The 23,545-nt window shown below is 50.8% G+C and overlaps 10 protein-coding genes across 10 annotated transcripts; 5 read left to right on the top strand and 5 right to left on the bottom strand.

Moving 5' to 3' along the window:
* The first annotated feature begins 49 nt into the window (after window positions 1–49).
* PSV08DRAFT_364041 (mitochondrial 54S ribosomal protein mL38) lies at window positions 50–1,602 on the top strand. Its single transcript, XM_014227496.1, has 2 exons — window positions 50–695; window positions 742–1,602. Exons 1-2 carry the CDS (start codon window positions 74–76, stop codon window positions 1,485–1,487), a joined length of 1,368 nt encoding a protein of 455 aa, XP_014082971.1. The 5' UTR covers window positions 50–73; the 3' UTR covers window positions 1,488–1,602.
* Window positions 1,603–1,869: 267 nt separating this feature from the next.
* PSV08DRAFT_227191 (uncharacterized protein) lies at window positions 1,870–3,474 on the top strand (the record flags this gene model as incomplete). Its single annotated transcript, XM_014227497.1, has 2 exons — window positions 1,870–1,978; window positions 2,027–3,474. The coding sequence occupies 2 exons, from the start codon at window positions 1,870–1,872 to the stop codon at window positions 3,472–3,474; spliced, it is 1,557 nt and encodes a 518-aa protein (XP_014082972.1).
* Window positions 3,475–3,545: 71 nt separating this feature from the next.
* On the bottom strand, window positions 3,546–4,647 carry PSV08DRAFT_411127 (uncharacterized protein). Its single transcript, XM_014227498.1, has 3 exons — window positions 4,302–4,647; window positions 4,145–4,252; window positions 3,546–4,092 (listed from the first exon to the last, which is right to left on the bottom strand). The coding sequence occupies exons 1-3, from the start codon at window positions 4,540–4,542 to the stop codon at window positions 3,683–3,685; spliced, it is 759 nt and encodes a 252-aa protein (XP_014082973.1). The 5' UTR covers window positions 4,543–4,647; the 3' UTR covers window positions 3,546–3,682.
* A 230-nt stretch (window positions 4,648–4,877) lies between these two features.
* PSV08DRAFT_364038 (IPP transferase-domain-containing protein) lies at window positions 4,878–6,454 on the bottom strand (the record flags this gene model as incomplete). The annotated part of the gene is made up of 3 exons (XM_014227499.1): window positions 4,878–6,090; window positions 6,136–6,336; window positions 6,389–6,454. 3 exons carry the CDS (start codon window positions 6,452–6,454, stop codon window positions 4,936–4,938), a joined length of 1,422 nt encoding a protein of 473 aa, XP_014082974.1. The 3' UTR covers window positions 4,878–4,935.
* A 1,143-nt stretch (window positions 6,455–7,597) lies between these two features.
* On the bottom strand, window positions 7,598–9,101 carry PSV08DRAFT_377954 (uncharacterized protein; the record flags this gene model as incomplete). Its single annotated transcript, XM_014227501.2, has 1 exon — window positions 7,598–9,101. One exon carries the CDS (start codon window positions 9,099–9,101, stop codon window positions 7,608–7,610), a length of 1,494 nt encoding a protein of 497 aa, XP_014082976.1. The 3' UTR covers window positions 7,598–7,607.
* Window positions 9,102–9,713: 612 nt separating this feature from the next.
* PSV08DRAFT_227181 (glycoside hydrolase) lies at window positions 9,714–12,044 on the top strand (the record flags this gene model as incomplete). The annotated part of the gene is made up of 2 exons (XM_014227502.1): window positions 9,714–11,273; window positions 11,334–12,044. The coding sequence occupies 2 exons, from the start codon at window positions 9,714–9,716 to the stop codon at window positions 12,042–12,044; spliced, it is 2,271 nt and encodes a 756-aa protein (XP_014082977.1).
* Window positions 12,045–12,322: 278 nt separating this feature from the next.
* PSV08DRAFT_183944 (uncharacterized protein) lies at window positions 12,323–13,457 on the bottom strand (the record flags this gene model as incomplete). The annotated part of the gene is made up of 3 exons (XM_014227503.1): window positions 12,323–12,684; window positions 12,737–13,352; window positions 13,404–13,457. 3 exons carry the CDS (start codon window positions 13,455–13,457, stop codon window positions 12,323–12,325), a joined length of 1,032 nt encoding a protein of 343 aa, XP_014082978.1.
* Window positions 13,458–14,841: 1,384 nt separating this feature from the next.
* PSV08DRAFT_372722 (uncharacterized protein) lies at window positions 14,842–15,570 on the top strand (the record flags this gene model as incomplete). The annotated part of the gene is made up of 2 exons (XM_014227504.1): window positions 14,842–15,182; window positions 15,234–15,570. 2 exons carry the CDS (start codon window positions 14,842–14,844, stop codon window positions 15,568–15,570), a joined length of 678 nt encoding a protein of 225 aa, XP_014082979.1.
* Window positions 15,571–16,417: 847 nt separating this feature from the next.
* Window positions 16,418–20,571, top strand: PSV08DRAFT_411122 (pq loop repeat-containing protein). Its single transcript, XM_066093877.1, has 3 exons — window positions 16,418–16,829; window positions 16,905–17,319; window positions 18,848–20,571. Exons 1-3 carry the CDS (start codon window positions 16,532–16,534, stop codon window positions 20,256–20,258), a joined length of 2,124 nt encoding a protein of 707 aa, XP_065948847.1. The 5' UTR covers window positions 16,418–16,531; the 3' UTR covers window positions 20,259–20,571.
* On the bottom strand, window positions 20,572–22,809 carry PSV08DRAFT_227169 (uncharacterized protein; the record flags this gene model as incomplete). Its single annotated transcript, XM_014227508.1, has 3 exons — window positions 20,572–22,023; window positions 22,074–22,412; window positions 22,476–22,809. 3 exons carry the CDS (start codon window positions 22,807–22,809, stop codon window positions 20,978–20,980), a joined length of 1,719 nt encoding a protein of 572 aa, XP_014082983.1. The 3' UTR covers window positions 20,572–20,977.
* Between the last annotated feature and the right edge of the window lie 736 nt (window positions 22,810–23,545).

Genomic DNA, 23,545 nt, shown 5'->3' with positions numbered 1-23,545 from the left:
CGGACCGTCATCCATCACCACATTTTCTAGCACCACCATCACTCGGCTCATCGACACCAAGCCATCACCCGCCATGGCCTCCACGCCGTCTGTACGCCAGTTCAGCGCATGTCTGAGATGCGTGCGACAGCTGCCTGGCGCCATTGGCGCGCGCCGTCTGCTCTCAACCTCCGCCGTGGCCCATGAAGAGGTGCAGACGCAATCTGCGAATGCGACTCGGCCTCCCCCGCCCTCAAACCCCCCCGAAGGTGCTGCCCAGAATGCATCTCCCCAAGCAGTACCCGAGTTCATGCAAAAATGGGGAATATTGGACCCTCAGATGGTAGAGAACAAGAAACAAGAGCGCCGCCTGCTACGGAGAGAGCATGTACAGCCAGTGGGATCTCGCCGTCGTCGTGCTGCTCTTCGCCGTTCTGCGATACAGAAGGCGACAGAGATTCCCTTTGAACAATTGCCTTACCAATGCTTCCAGGAGGCTCGCAAGTTCTTGTTGGAGGACAGGCAAGAAAAAATTAAAAAGATTGAGACGCAGCAGCTGCGAATTAAGAACTTGATGGATCAGGACCCCAGTGTCAGCGGTGGGCCCGCAGCCAAGGAGCATAGGTTGCGGAGTATGCGGAAACATTTGAATGAATTGATCATTCTGGCCGATATCAACGACCCAGTGGTCAAGCGAAAGTTTGAGGACGGACAGGGTAGGTTATATGTCTGGTTTTCTGGGCTTGACTGACCAATGTGAAGGTGACATGAACAAGCCCATATATCGATACCTCGCCGATAAGAAATGGCGGCAGTACAAGCGCCTCGTTCTTGAACAGCGTGTCACACAGTTGGCCATTATTCCAGATATTCTTCCCTCCTTGGACCTTGCAGCAGATATCGACCTCGGCTTCGGTAGAAAGTCGGTTGCACCAGGCGATTTTGTCGACTCTGCCATTAGTGAGAAGATGCCTCGACTCAACGTTCAGATGTTCACCCCGGGTGAGAAACTCGTCACAGTTGTGGTAGTAGATGCGGATGTGCCTGTCCCAGAGACTGACAGCTTCACCTACCGATGCCACTTGATTGCCTCCAACATACCCCTTTCCCCCAACAACACATCTATACCTCTTCAACGCATCGCCCAAGAAGACCAAAAGGTCGAGGATCCTAGCGCAAAGAAGATTGCGCTGCCCTGGATTGCGCCCTGGGCTCACAAGGGTGCGCCATACCATCGTCTGGGAATCTTTGTCTTTGAGCAGAATGCTGGTCAGGCGCTTGATGTTACCAAGTTCAGCAACGTCAAGCGCATAGGATTCAACCTGCGCAGTTTCACCGACTCGAATAAGCTCCACCCCATCACGGCTACGCTTTTCAGAACCAAGTGGGACGACAGCATGGCAGGTGTCATGGAGCGAGCTGGAATGAAGAGTCAGATCAATGTCGAATTCAAGAGGAAGAAGGTCGAGCCTCTTCCATACAAGAGAAGGACAGAACGCATGCGATGAGCGACTAGTAAGAGCCAAGCCGGAACAACGCGTGCACGATGTAGATTTATGTACATTATATAGTACCTTGACGCACTGTACTATTACACTTCAAGTGAGACGCATGTGTTATGGTCAGAAGAGTGAAATCCACGAAGGGCGTATGGGTCCGAAGGTTGAGCACATGGAGGTCGCTCCTTCCATTTTCAGTGTGCCAATGTCTCTCACTCCCCCACCATATAAGCGTCGCCTACCGCCCGCCATCTTCTTTTTCCACGTGTCGTGAGATGCCCTCTGCAACTGGATAATCGCCTTTACCATCATCTTTCCTCTACATCACCATATCGTAATCTTCTCTATCCCAGATCGCGTTTGTATCATAGCTTCGATACAAGGCACAGTAATGGACCCGGTTGCCATTGAAAATATTTCAAACTCTCTGCCATCTCAGCAACAAATAGCCCTTGCTATTGCCATCATCAGATGTAAACCCACCGGAGTGCCATTACGAGGTTGGTAGATGTCACTAGAATGCAACGCAAATCAACTGACAAGGCAAGAACACATTCTCCAACTACGATCCCAAATCAGGCTTGGCCGAGACCCAAGAGAAAGAGCGAACCCGGTGTGTTATGTTGATCAAGTTGCCTACTGGAAGGAACGATGCAAAGAAGCAGAAGACGAATGCGACCGGCTTCGCAATGTCAACATCAAGCTTGAGAAATCGAATCAATTGCTATCGAACCAATTGAGCACAAATTCAGACCACGAAGCGAATCCCAACATTCAGTCGCCATCACCAACGAAAAACTTAAAGCGACCAAGGCAGTCACAAAAGCAGGCTCAGCATACGGTCTCTGCCGCACAAGAAATTTTCGATCAGGATTTGGATTTCCTGGAGGCTCTTGGAAATGACGGCAACATGCTCATGAGATCGCTGTTCAACATTCATTCATTATGTAGAGCCAGCGATCCTGATGCTCACACACTCTGTTCCAACTTGACCACTAGTGCTTCAACCATGGGGAAGGTCATATTGTTCGTTGCTCAGAACTATGAATCTCTAGCTCGACAAGGACACAAGATCTCTGGTGGATCGATTTCCCTGGAGAAAGACAAATCGGACTTTGCTAATGCACTCTCGGTGTGCGCCAGAACTTTCATGTCTACACTAGTCGGGTTAGACAAACTCACAAAGTTAAACTCCGACAAAAGACTTGCAGGCTTAGTTATTTGTGAGCTGGCAGACATGTTCAAGGTGGGACTCAGAGCTATTGAGATATCTGCCCGGCTCACAGCACAAAGTTTTCTCTCGCAGCCACCTGCCCAGAAGAAAATTAAAACAAAGACATATGTAAATATCGGCAGAGAGTCTACCCCAGCCAGGGCAGTCGCACATCTCCTGATTAGCTTTCTGGGTCTTCTCGAAAAGAATGATGATGTTCATCAACGAATCTTCGAGGGCTTCATCTTCGTTCTTTTCGAACGCGTCGGCAGGAGACTTTATTACTCGACCTTTGGTCAGCACCGCTCTTCTTATATCGAAACGAACATCCTACCGATACCTAGAGCAAAAGATGCAGCTGAGGCCTCCAAGCGAGAAAGCGATGCACTCGCCATGCGTTTGGAGGCCAAAGCACTCATTCTGATCCTTGAGCGAGCAATGGGTCTGGCCCCAAACCACATGAACTTACAGAGCCTTAGAGTGCAGCAGAGTCCAAATAGAGCTGCCCGTACAATGAATATCAAAAATATCGCCACTACCTCGAGGGCCCGCCTGAGTCCTCTTGCTAAGGATCGACTACAGCGCACGCTTGTTACGTGTATGTATGGACACAGTACTGATGATGACTTTTTGGACGTTCTCACGAAGCCGATGCCTCAAATGCGTCTAGGTTCGTTACAGAATGTGGCCAAGGTGGAGGACGAAGATGTGGAGACATGGTATAAGGAGGAAGTCTGGCGGCTTGTTGGCTGGGACATTCTTGCGCGCGAGAGTGGATGGTGAGGTGCTCGTCATTTCGGAAGAACCTTTCTATATAGCTTCTTCAAATAGTGGCTATATGGTGGTCTCAGGTCTGGACTTTTCATGCTTCAAAAGAACATATTGTATGTACGTACTACTATTTACTCAAGCGAAACGAAAGCATTGCCACGATATCCCTTACACCCTACACTATCAACAACAAGACATATACAACACAACGCTCCAGATCTCAAAGATGCTCCCTCCCTTCATTCAACCTCTTTTGTTCCGCATACGCCGAAACCTCATCAAAATTCCGACAAACATGAATCGCCCCTGTACCATCCGTACCCGGCACATGCTCGAGTCCGGGCGTCCTGGTCTGTCCCTCCAGCGTCGTATCTCCAAAGCACATGATAGCATTCCGTATATAATCGAAGCAGTGGTCGTTATGCAATAGGAAACTTTCATCGAGCTTGAAATCTTTTCTGCGGATTTGCATGACGAGGTCATCCATGGAGGCGGCGATGTGCATGAGACAGTGCAGCTCGTGGAAGACGGCGAGGGAGAAGACTTCTTTCCCCGGAGCTTCGGGGAAGTGCATGGGAGGGGGGAGGGTGTACGAGTTGTAGTCCGGGACTTCCATGAAGCCGGCGCCGACTAGTATGGTCAGAAAGGAGGATTGTTTCTGTGGGAAAGTGGATTAACTTACGGGGGAGGAGTTCAGCCCACTGTTGTTTTGTTTTGTTGACAGATTCCATTGTCCTGTGGTCGGATCTGAATCCCTTGTCGCTACGGAAAATCTTCTTTTCGGTTGAAACTAGAGATTCATTAAAAACTTTGTATTGGGAGCTGAACAGCCTGCTTACAAACGGGAACAATGCTGTTGAAATCTGTTCCTACTGGTACTGCCTTTGGTCGATTGTGAAGCATAGAGAGTTCGCATAGCAGTATGATGAATAGCAAGAAGAATGTGACGGGCCAGCGGAGAAATTCCAACTTTTCAAAGATTGAACAGCACCTGTTTCGCCGAGGAGGTACGCGTTGATGCTCGAGAGAACTGTCTTGGGAGCTTTCGCTGCTCACTTTGGAATACCGGAAGGGCGACATGGCAAGGGTGAGTTGGGATTAGGACGAACTAGAGGAGCAAAGTTGGAGTCAAGATCACACGACTGTGATGAACGCAGTGCCGAACCACCTGAAAGTTATTGGGTTGAAACCAGCTCTTATGCGGGAAGGCTGTCGACATATCAGCTTGCGTAAATACGCCTGTGTCAAGAAGGCTAAGCCTGTTTCTTTTGCCTTGAGCGTTATTCAATTCCCGATTGGGCAATCCCACCTCAACCCCCCAAAAGGCCTATTGAAGCTCCTGGGTTCTCATCTGCCCTTATTTCTCAGCTTGAAAACTATTTGTGTGATTTGATGCTGAGTATGAAAGGGGCAACGGGCGCATTCTGGGCTTGTGAGTGCATTGCGCCACCGTGATCTTTCAGCAGCTTAATTTCACTCTAAGTTCTTCTCGTCCGGAGAGCTCTCCAGGTAGCTCTCTAGAACATCAACCACATCGGCCTGGGCAACTTTTATAGCTTTCTTTGACCCACCCTGTGTGTTCTCCTGCTTCTTCTTTGCTCCCACTGCTCGACGGTGCGCACGGCTTTTAAGATGCAAAGTCCAGTCGTTCTCGGTAACAGCCACTGTTCCGCACGTCTCGCAAATTTTCTTTTGCCAAAGATCCGGTCTTTGGCCGAGATCGTATTCCCGTTTTGGTGTAAGCATATCTGCTGCAGTAGGCGAAAGTGATGATGGCGCCGGAAGAACCTCACCCGCAAGAAACTGCTTAGTGATGGTGGTTGCAGGCTGCGCGACATCAGTATCCCACTTCAAGATGTCGGACCCATCAACTAAGAAGGTATTACTCTTCTGTCCCGAGCAGAGCAGTGCGTTGAGCAACTTGATGCGGATCCATTTGATCTGACGATTGGCATACTGGCGTGTGGCTGCTTGCGTCTTCTCGATGGCGGCTACTTTTAGTTTCTCGAGCTCCTGTGGTGGCATTGCTTGGTTTTCCAACGCATGCTGATATTCCAAAAACTCCTTGTAGCCTATTGATACCCAGATACCACGAGTTTGATCTACGCGAATACCGGTCTTAGCCTCATACTGCTGACCAAAATTGCTTAGCTCCTGAACTTCTGAGAGTAGGCCTTTGTTCAACATCTTATCGACACGCCCATCAAGACGACGATGTAGAACCTCTTTATCAGCATGTACCCAAAATACCAAAGTCTCAAAGCGAAGGCTTTGGTTACTAGTAGACTGTGGAGTATCCGGTGAAGATGGGGAAGATTGGCGTTTGAGTCGTTGCTCATTGTATAACTCAGATGCTGGCCGTCCTGTCCTTAGGTATATCTCGAGTGAGCGTTGGATCTTACGCCGTTCGTTTGGGTGCCAACGCTCTGCCATAATAGGATCAACTTCTTTCAACTTATGAAGAAGGACTTCAGTGGGCTCTTCCAATATTGGTAGCTTTTCACTATTTTCTTTCAAATTCAATGCGGGCTCATCAGCAAGCGCATCTTGAAACAAAAGCGATTGCGTGTAATAGTGGGTTCCGCCGACCAGAACAGGTAACCTGCCACGGCTTCGGATCTCTTCAATCTGATCTGGTCAGTGGCACGCCCTTTATGCAGGCTTGATTCATACTATCTTGATAGCCTCGCCGACAAACTTTCCTACGGTCCATGTCTCTTCTTCCAGACCGATTGATCCTAGGAGGTGATGGGGCACGCCTTTCGCTTCTTCTGGAGTAATCTTGTTGGTGATAATCGGCAAACCCCGATACAATTGCATTGCATCGCCATTGATGATCTCGCCATCGAACTTCCGCGCAATCTCTACTGCTAGCTGTCTACTGTGATCAGTTCTCGCTCAGCATGACTCAAGTTATTTTCATTACATCTGATTTGCCTGTGCCAGTCGCACCTACGACGGCAATCAAGGGCTTCAACGGCGCTTGCGCCATCTTGCATGAACTAAACGATCTGATAAGACGCAACATGCATGGATCAAATAACGATGCAGAAGGGAAGCTGAAAATGCTGGCCAGATTCGTGCGGGGATACGCTTTCCCGATCGAACACTAGCGCAGCCGATCGTGCCCTTCCAGTTAGTTTTACCAATCGGCTGGAAGGGATGAACACGGTACGAAGTCAATTGGAGACGTAAAAGTCATACGACAACCACTCATATAGCTGATACCCCTCATTCATTCACTTCTGTACTACACGATAATGCAAAGAAACGTGATAATCACGAGATGATCTGACACATGTTGCAGCCCCAACATATCTTACTCGAACCAAATGAGATATAAAGCAAGCGAGACACCCTCCTAACATAAAGACCCTTCCATATCAGATATCATGTCGCATCAAACACCAAAAACGAACTTCATACCTCTCCTACCAGTAGAAATCCACTCGCAGACTAAGAAAGCCTCGCCTTTGATCAACAAAATGACACAGCAAGGCTCCGAACCACGCACAGAGACTGCCCCCTCCTCTGGGCATCAAGACCGAAATCAAACAAGCCCGGGTCTTAGTCATGGCATTGTAGGCCAAGGAAAGTATGACTACCCCTCCCCAAAAGCCACTGTGCTTTTCTCACAAAGCAGCGAACACCCAACCACAATGATGGCAGAAGACAAGACTTCTGGAATGACAACAGAAGTCAATGAACTGCTGAAGACTAGTTCATGGTCTCTTCCGCATGCTCGCGAGTATCAGAAGCATGCTTGGCATAGTTCCGTGCTGGGAATGGAGGCCAAAGTCAAAGACGAATGGGGATTTTCCAGCGCAAGCGTGTCGCGTTCGCACACCCCAAAGCCAGTTTGCTAAGATGATTGTTGTTGATGAAAAGTTCTTTTGTAAATCATCTGTGGCAATACGTAGTTTAGTGTAGCGTCTTCTCCTTCGTCAGCGCTAGCGATGGTTTTCCCCGCTTCTGTGCAACCAAATTATCTTTGTGAGATATCGTAGCGATCGATCAAACCAAAATTGGCTGAATTTTCAGCTAAGCTGTGTATTTTACATGAAATTCTAACCCGACTTCTACTACTGTGCTGCATATTTCAGGTCTAGGCTTTGCTCATCCAGCCTCCTAGTGTCTGCCAGCATCTAGGGCCTGGACCTCCATGTCGAGTTCCTCGATATCATGTAATCTTTACTTTGTATCGACTTCCAGATGCCCCAAAGTCCGCCCAATGGCCAGATACCCCTCAGCTTAAGACCCCAGTCCTTGTTGACCATCTCCGTATACTTCTCAACATCTACATGCACCTTGTCATACACTTGTGGAAGCATCTCAGCATTGTATTTCTTTCTCAGTCCTTGATGCCATTTGTGGTCGAATTGGGCCCAGAACTCCTCTCTGCTATAGTATGTTTGCGCGTACAACCATTTCATACCGCCCATCTCCCCAAGTGTCTTCTCGAGTTCTCGGTTCTTCTGGAGGTAGGTCGCAGGGTCGCTAGGTCCAAAGCCCCACAATCCGATATTGAGCATCTGGTCTGATTTGAAAGAGCCCTTTGTATGTGGGTGCATGGTCGGCTGGGGACTTTGCTTGAGGGGGCAGAGCCATATTGGCCAGATTTTGAATGTCTTATCCGTGTACTCGATGAACTTCTCTGCGTTTGGGTATGGTAGAGCCATGTCCTGTACAATGTAACGTGTTGCAATTCCGGATGCGTGCAAAGCTCGGTAGAGCATACGCGTGTGCAAGAAGTCATCGAGAAACCATCGGGTGTACTTGTTGAAGGGGAAGCGCATATAGCTGAAGGCCGATCGTCCAACCCAGAATCCGCCGCGGTCGTAGCGAAACATGTACTCAGCTAATGGTATGTATTCTACAACCGGCTCGTTGGTGTTTCGCGTTGCTGCTTCAACATGAAGATAGAACCACGGGTCCCAGGGATTGCTAAATGTTTGCGGCTTAGTATTCGGTGGAAGTTCGTCGGTCATTTCGCCAGTGACTATAGCGCCGTGATCTTTACTGAACAGCACACCATCCACGTAGTCATTTTTAGCACCTTTTTCGCCTTCGGTATGGTCCTTGACCTCTTTGATAGCCTGTGCCACATTTCGCGTAGGATAGTATGTGGTCTTGACATACTTTTTGGCCTCGATAAGATTCAGATCTATCAGAGTGGTGACACCGAGAGTGCCGACTGCACCAGCAGCGCCCCGAAACAGATCTTCGTTCTCCTTTTCGCTCGCCTTCATTACTCTGCCATCGGCCATTACCATTTCCACTTCGTTGATTGTCCGGTCAAAAAAACCAAACTTGAAGCTACTACTCTCTCCTGCTGTCCCTGCGTACCCCCCTCCTACTGTAATACCAGGGAACTCCATGACAACAGGCGGTACTAGACCATGTGGCAAAGTCGCTTCAACGAGTCGATCCATAGGGACATTGGGCTCCACCAGCGCTCTCTTGCTTTGCGTATCGACTTTAATGACATTTTTCAGAGCACTAATGTCAACAACATGCTTCTTGAGGTTTGGCCGCGTACTATTTGTTGAGCCGTGTGAGATTCGGAATGGTTCTTTTCGTGTAAAGTAGTCCTTGACTTTAGACGCGACTTGCGCGACCACGCGCTGGTGACGGTCCATTTCAGGAAGTTTTGTGAATTGGAATAACTAGCAATGCCGCTGTCATGGACACATGATGATCACGTCCTCGTAGTATGATTGGGGATGGTGTTTTGGTAGACTTTATCGGTGAGGTACAGATTTTCTCCGATGCGCTAAGCTTCGCTCGTCTAGCCTCAGAGTTCCTGGTTCCTGGTCAGCCTACATCTTTCTTCCCGGCATTTCCAGACCTGATACTTGTAGTTCTTTCAGGTTGTTTGTTCTTTGTTCGTTATGTACACGTCGCAACGACCGCGCACAAGCCATGCTCTGCTCTGTGAAGACGGTTCACGTTGACAAGAATAAGCCCTGTACGAGACTTACCGGGGCCGAAGTAGCACCTCTCCACCTCCGCACCGTTCATTCCGTTTCTCGTCCTCGCTGAGCCGTGCCTGACCATACCCCTTTTGCCATTACCCAACGCTTCTTATCGTGATCTCCAACGGCCAGCCGCTCCAAGGTTACATCGGCTTTGCAGATTGCGGGGCGAAGCGACTTGACAGCATCTGCCAAGATACCTTGGCTATTCAATACAATAGAATAGTTTACCTGGGTCACCGCGCTCACTATGACTCCAACGATTTCGCGTCAACGATGGTTTTCGTCGCGTCGTTGCTCCTACTGCCTCAATTGGTTGTTGCGCTACAGCCCTTACCACCAATCTCACCAGCAGATAAGGGCAACAACGACCTCGGCTTCTCAGTCACCAAGCAAGGAACAAAGATATACATCCAAAATGCTTTCGCTGATAAGAAAGACTCCAGTGGCCTTACGCTGATACCTCCGAGTGCTGGAGAGTTTGCGGAAACATTCCGCGCAGATTTGTCGTCGTTGTTTGGTAGTAAATGGACCTTGGAGCGCGTCGACGAGCTTCCTACAACTGGCATTCTCCTCGGTCCATTTCGAGGTAATGCTGACCAACTGACCTATGAGAACGGCATCGCGACAGAAGAAGGATACGAGCTTGATGTTACCAATGGCAGCATTTATGTTGGCGGAACTGGTGCACGAGGCATGTTTTGGGGTACTCGGACTGTACTACAGGAACTGCTGATTGGAAATGGATCTTTACCATCCGGAAACGTCATTGATGCGCCAGCATATGCCACTCGTGGATTTATGCTAGATGCAGGCCGGAAATGGTACAATAAGCAATTTCTCAAAGAGCTTTGCTCTTATGCGTCGTTTTTCAAGATCTCGGAGTTTCACTACCACTCGAGTGATAACTATCCCTTGAACCGTGGCCGCAACGAGACCTGGCAAGATGTGTTTTCACACTTCTCGTTATACCCAGAGAAGAACACTGAACTCAGAGGACTTATTCAACGTCCTAACGAAACACTGTCGCGCGCTGATTTTGAGGACTTCCAAAGCCATTGCGCACAGCGAGGCGTCACCGTTGTTCCTGAGATCGAAGCTCCAGGCCATGCACTAGCAATCACCAAGTGGAAACCTGAGCTGGCCTTGAGTAAGAAGGATCTGCTAAACCTCAGCCATCCGGATACAATTCCTACAGTAAAGGCCATCTGGTCAGAGTTTTTGCCATGGTTTCAAACAAAAGAAATACACATTGGTGCGGACGAGTATGACGCAGACCTAGCCAATGACTATATCAATTTTGTCAATGAGATGGCCGATTTCGTCAAAAATAGTTCTGGTAAAGAGATCCGTATTTGGGGCACATATGAGCCATCAGAAAACTTCACCATTTCAAAAGATGTCATCATACAGCACTGGCAATACGGCCAGTCAGATCCAGTATTACTACAAAGAGATGGCTATCAAATCATCAACTCGGAAGATTGGTGGGCTTACATGAGTCTCAAGAACGACCACATGCCCATCTTGCCAGCCCCATACCCGCAATTCTACAACGTCACGCGCACGCTCAACTTCGCAGATGTGCCAGGGTGGCAGTGGGAGCCATCGCTATACAACCCTTTCAACAAGACGGAACAGCTGCAGCCCGGGGCTCAAGGCAATAAGGGCGCTATTTTGGCAGCTTGGAACGACAACGGTCCGGATGCAACAACGCAGCTAGAGGCTTACTACGCAATGCGGGAGGGTATCCCAGTCATGGCAGCGCGCGCTTGGGCGGGCGATCGCGGCGCAAAGATCAATGTAGAAGAGCTATCAGACAGCCTTGCATTTCTAGTAAGCACAAGCAAAAAGAACGGAGTGGCGAGTGCGTATGCTAACACATAAAATCCACAGGCACCTTTAGCTCCGGGACAAAACCTCGATCGCCGACTACCAGGCTCACAAACTCTCTCTGCGCAAAACTCCTCGCCCCTAGTATCCTGGATGCAAAAAGCATCACAGCCCGCAAACTCTTCCTTAGGACTAGGCTCTTACGGCCCACCTTATACGCTCACACTTGATGTTTCATCGCCCTTTGCGCTGTCTGGATCTGACACCTCACTCTCGACAAATACAAGCGGCAACATCACTACCCTCGTCTTCACCACGTCGGACGGCTTCCCATACCCCTTACGCCGTGTGTCACTCAACGACGGCCATGAACCCGGCCATCCAGGCCGCATATGGACGAACCAGTCGACGTCTTCGCACGAGCCTGTTCCCATCACGCTGCCTGCAAAATTACGTATTGAGACTGATGTTGTGAATGGCAGTCGCGTATGGGTCAATGATGCGTTTGCAGGCCGCTTTGAGGTGTTTGTTTTCGGTGGACGGAACACCTTGTTTAGTTGGAGTCAGATGGCGCTTGTGGCGCCGCTGGAAAGTGTACAAGGGGGAGTTGATAAGTTGGTACTGGAGGCTGGGGCTGGAAATGGTGCGGCTCAGCAAGGTAACGGAAGCCAGACAAGACCGCCGTTTACGGGCGGTGCTGGGCGACAGGCCGCTTCAGGTGGAGGTGTTTTGTTTACGGTGATTGGTATAATACTGGCGCTGATTGTCCTGTGAAGATAGCATACAAAGTCGAATGTGGGAAGTGCATTGGTCATTGGAGAGCTTTGGAGTTCTCTTTCTTAATTGTCCAACATAGTAGAGGCACGAAGGGTGCTGCATACATAATATGAAATTCCTTGAAGTTTAGTGGGATAGAGCACGACTTTGAAAAAGCACTTCGCTTTCTCAAACACGCGAATGGGGTAAAGCCGTGGAATTCAGTAAATGTTTCTTCATTTGTAATTCCAGCGGAACACGACTTGTCTACAATAATTTCGACGCTTAACTTCACCTCAATATGTCGCAGTCAGTCGTTGCACCAAGTAGTCTCCACTCAGGACATCACCATATTTTCTTCCATCCTTTTCATACGTCCCAGGAATAGCTTCAATCTTGCGGTCGTAATTCGGGTTGCAGAAATAAGCTATCGAGTATCGTGGTGGATACTCGTCCTTGTCGGCATCCTCTGGCTTTGGTGGCGGTTCTACAACGCGGTGCTTGGTTGACTTGATGGTGTCGTTGGACCAGCGGGCAAGTAGGTCACCAGCATTGACTACAATGGTTCCTTCGATGGGTGTCGCATTGACAAACGTACCCTTCGGTGAGCGGACTTGGAGACCACCGCGAGAGTCTTGGAAAAGAAGGGTTACTGAGCCTGTGGTTTTGTCAGCAATTGTTTTGGTGGATTTTGAAGCACATGTTCTTACCGTAGTCGCTATGTTCACCTGCGCGAACCTGTAGCTGTCCGTCATTCCTCTTGAAGACGCTCTTGGATACGCCCGGGTAATGAAGTAATCTCAAAGTATTGTCTCCGGCATCTGTGAAGCCGTCGAACCACTTCTCGTCGATACCAATACCCAGTGCAATTGCGCGCATGACATGCATGTGCAGGTTTTTGCAGGTCTCAAAGAAACCCATCATCTGTTCCTTGAATTCCTTTGCTTCCTCGTCCCCGCTCGGCCACAAGTTAGGAGTCTCTGGCTGATCGTCACGCCCGATCTCCATGCTTTCTTTCAAGTCTGGCACCAGAGCACGCATCTGGGCCTCTGTTCCCGTCTCTTCGAGAACAACGAGCTTTTCGCGTCCCTGCGTTACGTAGCCACGATTGGCGACCGCCGAATACCATGCCAAGGCATCTTTCTGTTCTTTCGGTCTAGCGAAGAACTTGGCCGAGTGTGAGAATACTGTTGAAACTGTAGATTGGGGTATGCCATGATTCTTGAGATAGATGAAACCGGCGTTCTGGAAGCCTTTCAGGACAGCGTCAGCAGTCTGCTTCTTGGCATCGGCGTCGCCAGAGAGGAATGCGGAAAAATCGATGAGCTGTGTGGTGTTAGACGAAGGAAGCAGTCAGTCATGTGCGAAAATAAATACTGGAATTTCCAAGTCATCCTGCGAAACTGCAGAGTCAACAGTCATGCTCATCATTGTGGTCGTTCGTATAGTGTGTCTACTAGGCGGCTTGCCTGAGTGCATGCGAGACTACAGCAGCACGATCGGTATATGGCTAGAACCACGCTCTGAAGGATTTGCGAGGCGAGATTATCTATGAATCGGCCGTTTCCGCCGTGTCAGGTGCATCGTGAAATGCTTGGGAGTCGTATGTGGGGTAGTTGCCACACAGGGAAGGTGCAGACGAGACGCGATAAGGCTAATGGCGGGGTTAGTGGGACGACAAGACGCTCAACGTTACATCTTCATGTATCGTAAGTCTAGGTTTCGTAGATCTCATCACCAGATTGTTCAAATTCATAGAGATCATTGGCAGAGATCCAATTTGGATGCCCAGTCGTACTCTCACAACAAGACATGCTTCAAGAACAAGAATCCGTACTCTTCGTTCACTTTAAGCTTACTATGTCACAGTTCGTAAACGAATCGCAACAGTAACACTTCCTTCATTGGGTTTGCGAGAAAATAATAGTCTTTTCATAAAATCAATGCAGCCCCAAGCTTTCCCACTCGGTAGCATCGCTATTATGTGCGCGATGCTGATAGCTATTTCGAGAGACCTGGAAAAGTGCCAGATTATCAATCGCCAGGCACCCTTTTCTGGTTTGCAAGATTCTTGGGCAACTCCGTACTTCACAATTCCCCTCCCTCTTTTATCATTAAAGCTAGTTAATGTGTACTCTATCTCTTCCTCAACACCATGCACAAAGCAACGGCCATGGATGAAAATGGGGCAGTGAGTAAGTGCAGAGTTGACTGACATCAACTGTCCTTTCATTCCTAAACACAGCGGGAACGGCAGTGCCGGAAAAGGTCAGCAGTCAAGTTCATTCAACACACGCCCGTCTAGGTAGAGCTTCAAGCCCAAAGGCGAGCCAACTTTGCCAAGAAGACTGTTCAAATGCTCTAACACTGACAAAGTGTGGACCCCTTGAGCGATAATTGCGTTCAGCACATAGACCCAGAGGACTCGAGGCCGACTCCCTAGCACTAATGATTTTAGAATGAAGTGACGGCCTTTGGAAAAAAAGCAGAGAGAGGGTAGAGTTAAGGCGTTGTACAGGGACTTACAGGCGTGCTGCATGCAAGTGATGTGCGAAGTATGTCTATACTCCAAAGCCTAGCCCATGTGTTATAGTGAAGGTGAAGATGATAGACAAACTCTCGCCACATCCGTTTGTACGAGCATGCCGTGGTGACTCACTCTTACCGGACCACAATATAAAGTTGCCAAATCAATAATCACCGGTTGCTATTCAGACTGTCCCACTTGATTCCAGCGTGTATTCGATACCAACTCCCTTCAAAGTACTACTACGATTTCTCCTTCCTCACCTCATTCTACAAGATCGTAGCCATCATGTTCGAATATGAAACACCAACCGAGGAAGTCGAGCACGCCAAGCTTACCGCACCGGCTACTTCAAAGGACGAGATAAATCTGGATCTTCTCTTTGGGGGAAGCGAGAACGTAGCACTTCGAGAAAAGATTGAGGAAAAAGAGAAACACAGAGATATCCTGGTTCACATGGTCAAGAGGCTTACTGAGACTTTGCCGCCATCCAAATCCAACGCTAAGGGTACTGGAGAAGATGCGGGCGCAGAGATAAACCCGGATAACGTGAATCACCTACACGACCTCCACAGTGCTAGTGCTCCAAGCTGTCTTCCAGAAAATTCCGATCAGTCTGAATTCCTCAAGTAAGTTATCCCCAAACAAGCACTCAGCATACCCTTCTCACCATTACTCAGCCCACCATCCACCCAGCACATCGACTGGACACAGGGCCTCTACACTCCCAAGGAAGAACGAGATGTCCTAGCCGCAAAGTTGCGCATCGTGGAAAAGGAACGAGAGCACTACCTGCGCCAGTACAGAAGCCTCATGTCGCACAAGCATAGAGAACGCAGCAAGCAGTCCAGCGATGGCGTGCATGAGGGTAAAGTCAGCAAGGAAAAGGGAGACGTGAAGCTTAAGCGTCGTAAGCACAAGGAAAAGGATAGGCTGGATCGAGAGGTCACCGATGCTTTTCTCAAGAGGCTGGAGTTTGATCTGGTCATCCGCGAGAAGTCGGATGATCAGGTCTGAGTAGGGATGTAAATGGGTTGATAGGGCTTGAACATATGGGGCATTGGGCGCTGGTCTTTGGGTGTTTGGCGAGTGTTTTGAGGAGGAATAGGGAGTGTGTGGGGACAGTCGAGAGATGAGCATGTACTGCGGGGTACGCATGCCGTTGTGTAAGCATGAATTGAAAGCGATAATGGATTCCTAACTATTATGCCGAATGTAGAGTAGGCGGCACGGCATGGCGAGCATGAATTCATGTAAGATACTGATAGCACGTGGCTGGTGTTGAACAGAAATGTAATTTTAGCTTTTTTTTTTTGCTCACTGCTGTGACTGCACTGTTTGATATATCGTGGTTGTCGTGTGACATGGACGCTAATCAAAGACAGGACCACTTTGATCTTCATAAAGGATGTGAATTGGATAGCTAGAGGAGACGTTGTTTTAAAAAACGAATCAAATAGCCTTACTTCTCGTTCCCAACACCACTCAGACCAATTGATACATGCAACCGAAGCTGACATGACTGTTAAATCGGAATTTGGTTCACTTCATCGGTACATAGGGACATGGCAAAAAAACACATATTCTCAACATGCAATCAACCTGGCCCTCGCACTCTCAGACCCCCGAGCCCCGAAACCATGAAGCCTCACGGGTAGTTCGGGGCCACTTTTATTGATGCGAACCCCGCTGCCGGGCTCTGCGAACGATTACGATGATGGCGAAGACATTGGCGCGGCATCGGGTGCTGGACCCTGAGATCGCGCAAACGTGAGCAAGTGACGTCTTCGATGCTCCTCTGCTCCGGACACATGCGGCTCTGACAACAATTTGCATAATATCCACTTTTGCTACCTGCGTTTTCGCCCATATCTTGAACAAGGGGATTTCTTTGCAATCGTATTTATATTCCACGGAATTCATACATACTTACCAGTCTGGCCACGTGACGCAGACACCATACACCACAGTAATATTCATGAGCATGGGCAACACGCAATCGACGGTGCGCTATCTCGCGCCCGCCTCTTTCATTTACGACTTTGCAGCGCAGCAGTATGGCATTTTCTCGACTCCCAACATGTTGGATATTCACAACCGGAATCTGGCAGCTTTCTCACCATACCCCTACTTCATCGGCGCCTTCTTTTTCCCCCAGCAAATCTTCCAGCTGGCGTGGCTGTGGAAGCTGTGGAAGCAGGATGGAAACGAGCAGGAGCGTGCCATGATGAATAAGTTTGCGTGGTGTTATAGTTTGGGCAACGTTTGTATCGGAAGTAAGTGTTGAACCTTTTGAGCCGAGAAAGGGGGTTATGAAAAGATGGGGATATTTGCTAACACGGCTTGGATAGCTTGGATGTTCTTCTGGAATGCGAATGACCTTGCGACTTCGAACATCTTTGTGATTATCAACACACTGGCACAGGTGACCTACATCTCGACGATGCTGGAGCCGCTGGATACACGATCGACGCCCAACTTTCTCACACATATTGTTGCAAAGACATTTGCTGGTATTGGTGTGCTGGACCTGTTGCACAACACATCAGCCGCATACTATGTTGGTGTCGAGCCCAGCTCGCTCGTGCAGGTCGCGACGGGCATTGGTTTCGCTGCTGCAGCAAGCGTGAGCGACTGGATCTTTGGCGGCTGTCTGGTATACGATCTCGTTGCACTGTCTGTAGGACAAGAAGGCAGCTGGTCAAGGTTGCTTGGCGGATACGCAGCCATGACAGCGGGTATTGTGGGCTTCAGGAACTTCTTCTAGTAAGTATACTGATGTTGGTTTGGACGAATCGCATGCAGGGTCATGCTGACCGAATGCAGTCCTCGATGGAAGGGCCAAACGCAAGGCGGATACTCGAAGATCGGAAATGGCGGTGATGATGCTTAGACATGGGAGAGTCACGCGGACTGAGGGGGGGTTGCAGTACTTGACGATTCGATCCGATCCGATCCTAGGACATGTCATGTGTAGATTAGTTGCTGTAATCATATAAGCAAATACTGGAACGTGTTGCTGTCGCGTGTCAAGGTTCATGGCGGGCTTCCTGATGCCACATGTGCGCCAATCCATGGCGACATGACTTCCACATTGGGCAGAGGGTCGCATTCTTGTTACGTTTCGGGGGGGGGGGGGTCTTAGTGGTGTTTATTAGTAGACGGGGGCGCCATGGGGCCGATGGCGGAGGAGCCGCAGGCCATGTCCGGGCTACTGCGGCCATGGACCCCGTCGATCGTCTGTTGATATCTCGGTGGGATGCGAGGATGCAGCTCAAAGTCGCAAAGGTGGCCGAGTAAGAGCCATTCAGGACGTCGCGGGGCTGGAGTGGGCTGGGGGATCAGATCAGATCCACGGCCAAGCCCCCGCGAGCGGCGGCAGGCAAGCGGCAAGCGGCAAGCGGCAACAGGCAAGCCCAGGCGAGCTGAGATCGCGTGCCCACCCCCGGCCGCCTCCAGGGCCCCGAGGTGGGTGGAGATAAGGCTTATCTTTCACTCATGACACTGCACCCGTTCAAGTCACACCTCTCCTGGCGCCTCCGTCGTATCCCTTCCGCCTGGCCCAGCCGCAGCCAACGACGCTTGTCCTATTCTTACCCCCGGCGTCAGTCATGCGAGCCTGCCGGGGATGCGCACTTGGAGGCAAAGGGCTCTTGATGAGCCCGAGTGGGCCACGGATGACTGTTACAGCCTCCCCTTGTCCTGGACATTGGCCTCTCTTATCTCTCCGTCCTCGTGCTCTCTATTCCGTTCCACGTTTTGCAACAATTGCTGTGCTTCGTTTTGCTCCCGTAAAGCACCTCTCGCGTCTTATCAGCAGCCCGTCGGACCCAACGACGTCACCGCGCCGAGCACTGGAACACCGACTGGAGACGGACGACTTCATTAGGCGAGTCGCGAGAGTTTAGAGTTGCATATTCTTCTGGGCATTTGTGACTACTTGTCGCTGGTTGCATCTGCGCGCTGAATCCAGCCTTTGACCATTCCGCCCCCGCTGCCGAGGCGCGAACAATAAGAAGAAGCAAGTACAAAAGGAAGAACAGACCGGGAAACGCGTCCCAAATCCTAGATACAGGACCTGTAGCCTAAGAACTCTGCACCGCGCCCTTCGCCAAATTCCGCCATCCGTCTATGGCACCATGCCACCCTACCTATCTCCCTTGCATATAGCGAAGCCCTCGTTACCACCGAGCTGCGAACCTGCCAACGCGTTCCTGTACCACCTCTCAGCTACATTCCATACATGCATACCTACGAATCTCGCGCTTATCTCGACGCTCCTCGGCACATGCAGTATTGTATCGTGGCTGTTCGCACAGTTACCGCAGATATATAAGAACCACAAGCTCAAGTCAACTTCGGGGTTGAGTGCCTTTTTCCTGACGGAATGGCTCCTGGGTGATTTGACAAATCTGCTGGGGTGCCTGTTTACAGGGCAGGCATCTTGGCAGATCATCATTGCGGCATACTATGTTTTCGTAGACTGCTGCCTGTGCGGGCAGTGGGTGTGGTATGAGATGCTACACCATGGACGACCCTTACGCCCCATCTGGGGGCGATGGAGCAGTTCTCCAAGTAGCAATCCAGGAGCAGGTGGTTCCATGCACCAAGTTCTGGAAGGCATGGGCATAGGCAAGCCAGCGAATACAGTAGACAAAAAGGATAACACCAAGGGGAGTACGCCAAAGGACGTACCACAGTCAGGCCAAAAGGACGTGTTCAGGATCCCCAACTTTGCGCGGTCCCCGAACCCAGCCAAAGAATCATGGCAAGGCACTCCTCCCTCCAGCGCATCTCCAAACCCACATATCCGCCGCGTAGCAGCCTCCAGCCCACCCATGCCCTCCCCAAAAACAATCATCTACATAACCCTCCTCATCGCCGTCCTCACAAACCCTACAATCGCAAAGCCAATCTCCCCTTTTGCTCCCGGTCTCGCCCGCCCCCGCAGCATCTCCCACACAACTACCGCCACCACTACCATCACCACCATGTCCACCGACAACGCCGCCCTGGCCGGCAAAATCTTCTCCTGGATGAGCACCTTCCTCTACCTCGGCTCCCGGCTTCCCCAACTCTACATGAACCAAGTCCGCAAATCCACAGCAGGCCTCTCGCCCGCCCTCTTCGCCGCCGCCTTCTTCGGCAACCTCTTCTACTCCTCCTCCCTCGCCACAAACCCCTGCGCCTGGCGCGATTTCGCACCCGGCCAAGGCGCCGGCTGGGTCGGCCCCGAAGGCAGCAACCGCGAGAGCTGGATTCTACGTGCCTCACCTTTTTTCCTCGGTGCCGCAGGCGTCCTCCTCATGGATGCAGCCGTAGGCCTCCAGTTCTGGTTCTTCGGCGATGACGTGCTGCCACGTGGCAGATTGCAGTTTCCCCGCGACGACGAGGTCGTCATTACGGTCGATGAGAATGGCAAGCTTGTTCGCAAGAGTCTGCATTGGCGCAGGGTCAGTGGCTGGATGAGGGGTTGGGCGCCTGCTGTTAGCGTCGCGGCTACCCCCAATGTCAGTCGTGCGGTTACCCCGATGGATTCGCCGCGTGATACTAGTCCTGCGGGTAGTGTGGGCAGTGCCGCAAGTAGCAGTCAGAGTATTCCGATTAAAGGGCGAGGAAATGCGTTGGATGAGGCTAGGGCATTGCTGGGGACCAGTAGGCATGCTAGTCCGAGGAGTTATGGGGCCGTGGGGAGTCCCAGGTAGAGATGAGTATACGCTTGATTTGTTGGAGTACTAAGCATTGTTTTTATGGTTTCTTCTTTTTTTTTTGCGTGTGTCTAGCATTTTACATGATGCTCGACTTGCAGGTTTCCTTTCATCTTTAGAGGCATTTTGTTATCTTGCATACATGCATCTATTTGTAGGCGTTTTTTTTTGGATGGGCTACCATTTACACGGGAAATGACTTGGCATGATATCGCGGTTTATTTATAGAAGAACAGCATCTGCATTTGTGCATTTACATCAAATTGTAAAGTCCGTCTTCACAGTCACTCAGCAACTGCTCTGGTGAAAATGAAAAAGAGGATACTCTATCATTTCGATAACGACCACATCTAAAACTACAACTACAGAGGCGCTAACCAGAAAGAGAAGAAAAGAATCCTGGACGGAATAGAGTCAAGAAGGGAAAGAGGAAAACGCCGAGATCAAGCAAAACATGACAGATGAAGAAGAAGAAAAACGGTAATTTGTCTAAGCAGCCAGAACCCAGAGAGACACCCCGGAAAGCCCGCCACTACTACCTAGGTATCACACCCTTATACAAAGACATGACTAGTTGTAATCGTACAGAGGAAGCCGGGAGGGGGATATGTGTGTGTGAATGTGTCTATACAGCATGGCAACCCTGCCTTTTTTTTTGTGCCAGAGAGGAAAAAAGAGAAAATAACGACGTTTCGACGTTAGACCGCTCAGCAGCTCTAGACACGCGAGACGTCACGGCCGAAGATCTTGGCCTTTGCCCAGTCAAGCATGACCAATATCCTGTTACGGGTACTGAAGCACATGCTGAGGTAGGCAGAGCGCCAGAAAATGTAGGTAATGGTACCGCCAGACGCAATGTTGCCCGCGAACCATGAGATATCAGCGACGGCCTTCTCCGAGCCAATGTAGGCGAGCGAACCCTGGTGAGAGTACTCGAAGGGGCCAATCGACTTAATTCTCCTCAGTCTTTGCTGTAGAGCCTTGATCTCGCCAAAGACCTTGTCGCGGGCCTCCTTGCCGGGAGCCTTTTCTTGGGCAATCGAGAGCTCAGCAAGCTGACCCTCGATTTCGGCAGTCTTGGCCATGTTGTTGAACATGCGGGCAAGGAAAGCACCCTCTTGGGCGGCAACCTGAGCGGTTGGGGCGTAGTTGGCGACAGCGCAGTCACCGACGGCCCAAACGTTCTCGGTACCCTTGACAACGAGGTACTCGTTGACGGCAAGACCACGGCGCGAGTCTTTTTGAGCAGGAATCTGGTTGATCAAGTCCTTGACAATGGGACGGAGAGCGTTTCCGGTGGCCCAGACAAGGAGACCGTAAGGAATTCTCTCGAGCTGCTTCCTGCCATCAGGGCCAGTCGACTCGGCCTCAATGTACTTGTCCGTTACGTTCTTGACCATGGTCTTTGTGCGGATATCGATGGTCTCCTCCTTGAATGTCTTCTCCGTGTAGTCGATGAGCTGCTTGGAGAACATGGGAAGGACGTTGGGAAGCGCCTCGACCAGGGTAACCTTGAAGTTATCCTGGATCTCTGGCAGCCACTTCTTCAGATCCGAGTGGAAGAAGTCCTGGAGTTCTCCGGCAAACTCGACACCGGTAGGACCACCACCGACAACGACCATGTGAAGCAGACGCTTCTTCTCCTCCTCAGACTGGTCCTTGAACGTAGCCGTCTCGCAGCAATCCATGATACGGTTTCGAATGCGCTGGGCATCACCAACCTCCTTCAAGAAAAGACCGTGCTCCTTGACACCGGGAATACCTAAGTCAATTGTTAGCCAATAGTCAGACTTGACACAGCAACCAGCGTACCGAAAGTGGCGTTCTCAGCACCGACACCAACAACCAGCATGTCAAAGGGAACCTCGGTCTTGGAGACATCACCCTTGATGTCCGAGTCGTCGCTGATGTAGACGACCTTCTTCTCGTAGTCAATCTTGGTGGCCTCCGCCTCGTAGTACTTGACCTGGGCCTTCTTGTGGCGCAGGAAGTTGCGGATGGGCTCCATAATGGAGCGGTGCTCAATGGTGCCGACGGTGCAGGAAGGGAGGAGCGGAGTGAAGAGGAAGTAGTTTCGGGGCGAGACGACAACGACATTGTAGTTTTCCGTGTCGAGTTTCTTGAGCAGGGAAACGGAGCCCCAGCCGGTGCCTGTTCCGCATGGTCAGTCAGATGCTCGCTGCACAAATGGTGTTAGACTGTCAAGCCACTCACCAAGGACGACAAGAGTCTTCTTGTTGGGGTCGGGCGGTGGCTGGTCAGCGGGATTGCGAGTCTCGTAAATGCCGTATCCAATGTATGCCAGGCCGGCAATGGCGGAGAGCTGGGTGAGGCGATACGACCAGCGCAGGAGGCGGAACCGCTTGGGCTTGGGGGCGCTTCCAGTTGACTGTTGGCGGACAGACTGGCGCAGGACAATCTGGTTCTGGGTAGGGCGGGGAGTCCATCGCGCTCTGCTGGCGATGAGTGACGGGCGGTTGGTGGTGAAGGCCCTGCGTCCGGCCTGCTGGACCTGCGACAGCACATTGGCAGCGGCGAGGGGTCTCATTGCGGGCGCCATTGGGAAAAGCAGAGAGACCGTGGCAAGAGGCCACAGAGTCAATTGCAGAATGAGAAGAGGATGAAGAGTGAAGAAAGGGCGGCGGAGGGCGAGGGAGGCGGGCAAGGCGCTGATGATAATGACTTGTGGTGCCCTGGGAGTCAACTTTTTCTTAGCGATGACGAACGAGCGGCGTACCGAGTCGCCTCGCACTGGCCCTTTGCTTGTGCGCCAAAAGATAAGCCTGTCGTCCCAATCACATCATTTGCTGGCCGCGCCCACGCATTCGTACACCCACCCTCCCGCGCAAACAATTGCTGCTTCTAGGCCCTGAGAATTGTTTTCGCTCCTCATCGCATCCCATCCCTAATCCCGCGTTCTTTGCAGTCGAATCGAGCCTGCGGATCCGGTCTCGCTTGCGTCCCGCCGCCGGCCTTCTCCCCTCTCCCCAAAGGCAACTTTGATCAACCCGAAATCTTCCATGGCCACAAGCCACCCAGCATTTCCTTTTCGCATGTTTTGTTCAGCGCGCCATCTCGTGCGACTCCGCTGGCCCGGTGGCAGATTGCCGAGCAGCATTTCCCACCGGAAAGGGTAGGGTTGGACTGTGTCCTCGGCGGCTGCGCTGTCTCCGTCAGCCTCAACGCCCTGCATTCCGTAAGGTGGGCCCAAACGAAGCAAGAATTTTGTGGGCTACGGTCATTGTCCCCTGGCCGCCAGTGGGGTCTGCCATTCCTTTTCAATG

This window comes from Bipolaris maydis (genome assembly GCF_028858645.1).
Source record: "Bipolaris maydis strain C4 unplaced genomic scaffold PSV08scaffold_10, whole genome shotgun sequence".
Lineage (NCBI taxonomy): Eukaryota > Fungi > Ascomycota > Dothideomycetes > Pleosporales > Pleosporaceae > Bipolaris > Bipolaris maydis.
Note: the sequence above shows the minus strand (reverse complement) of the source record. Positions and strands in the feature narration are given on the sequence as shown.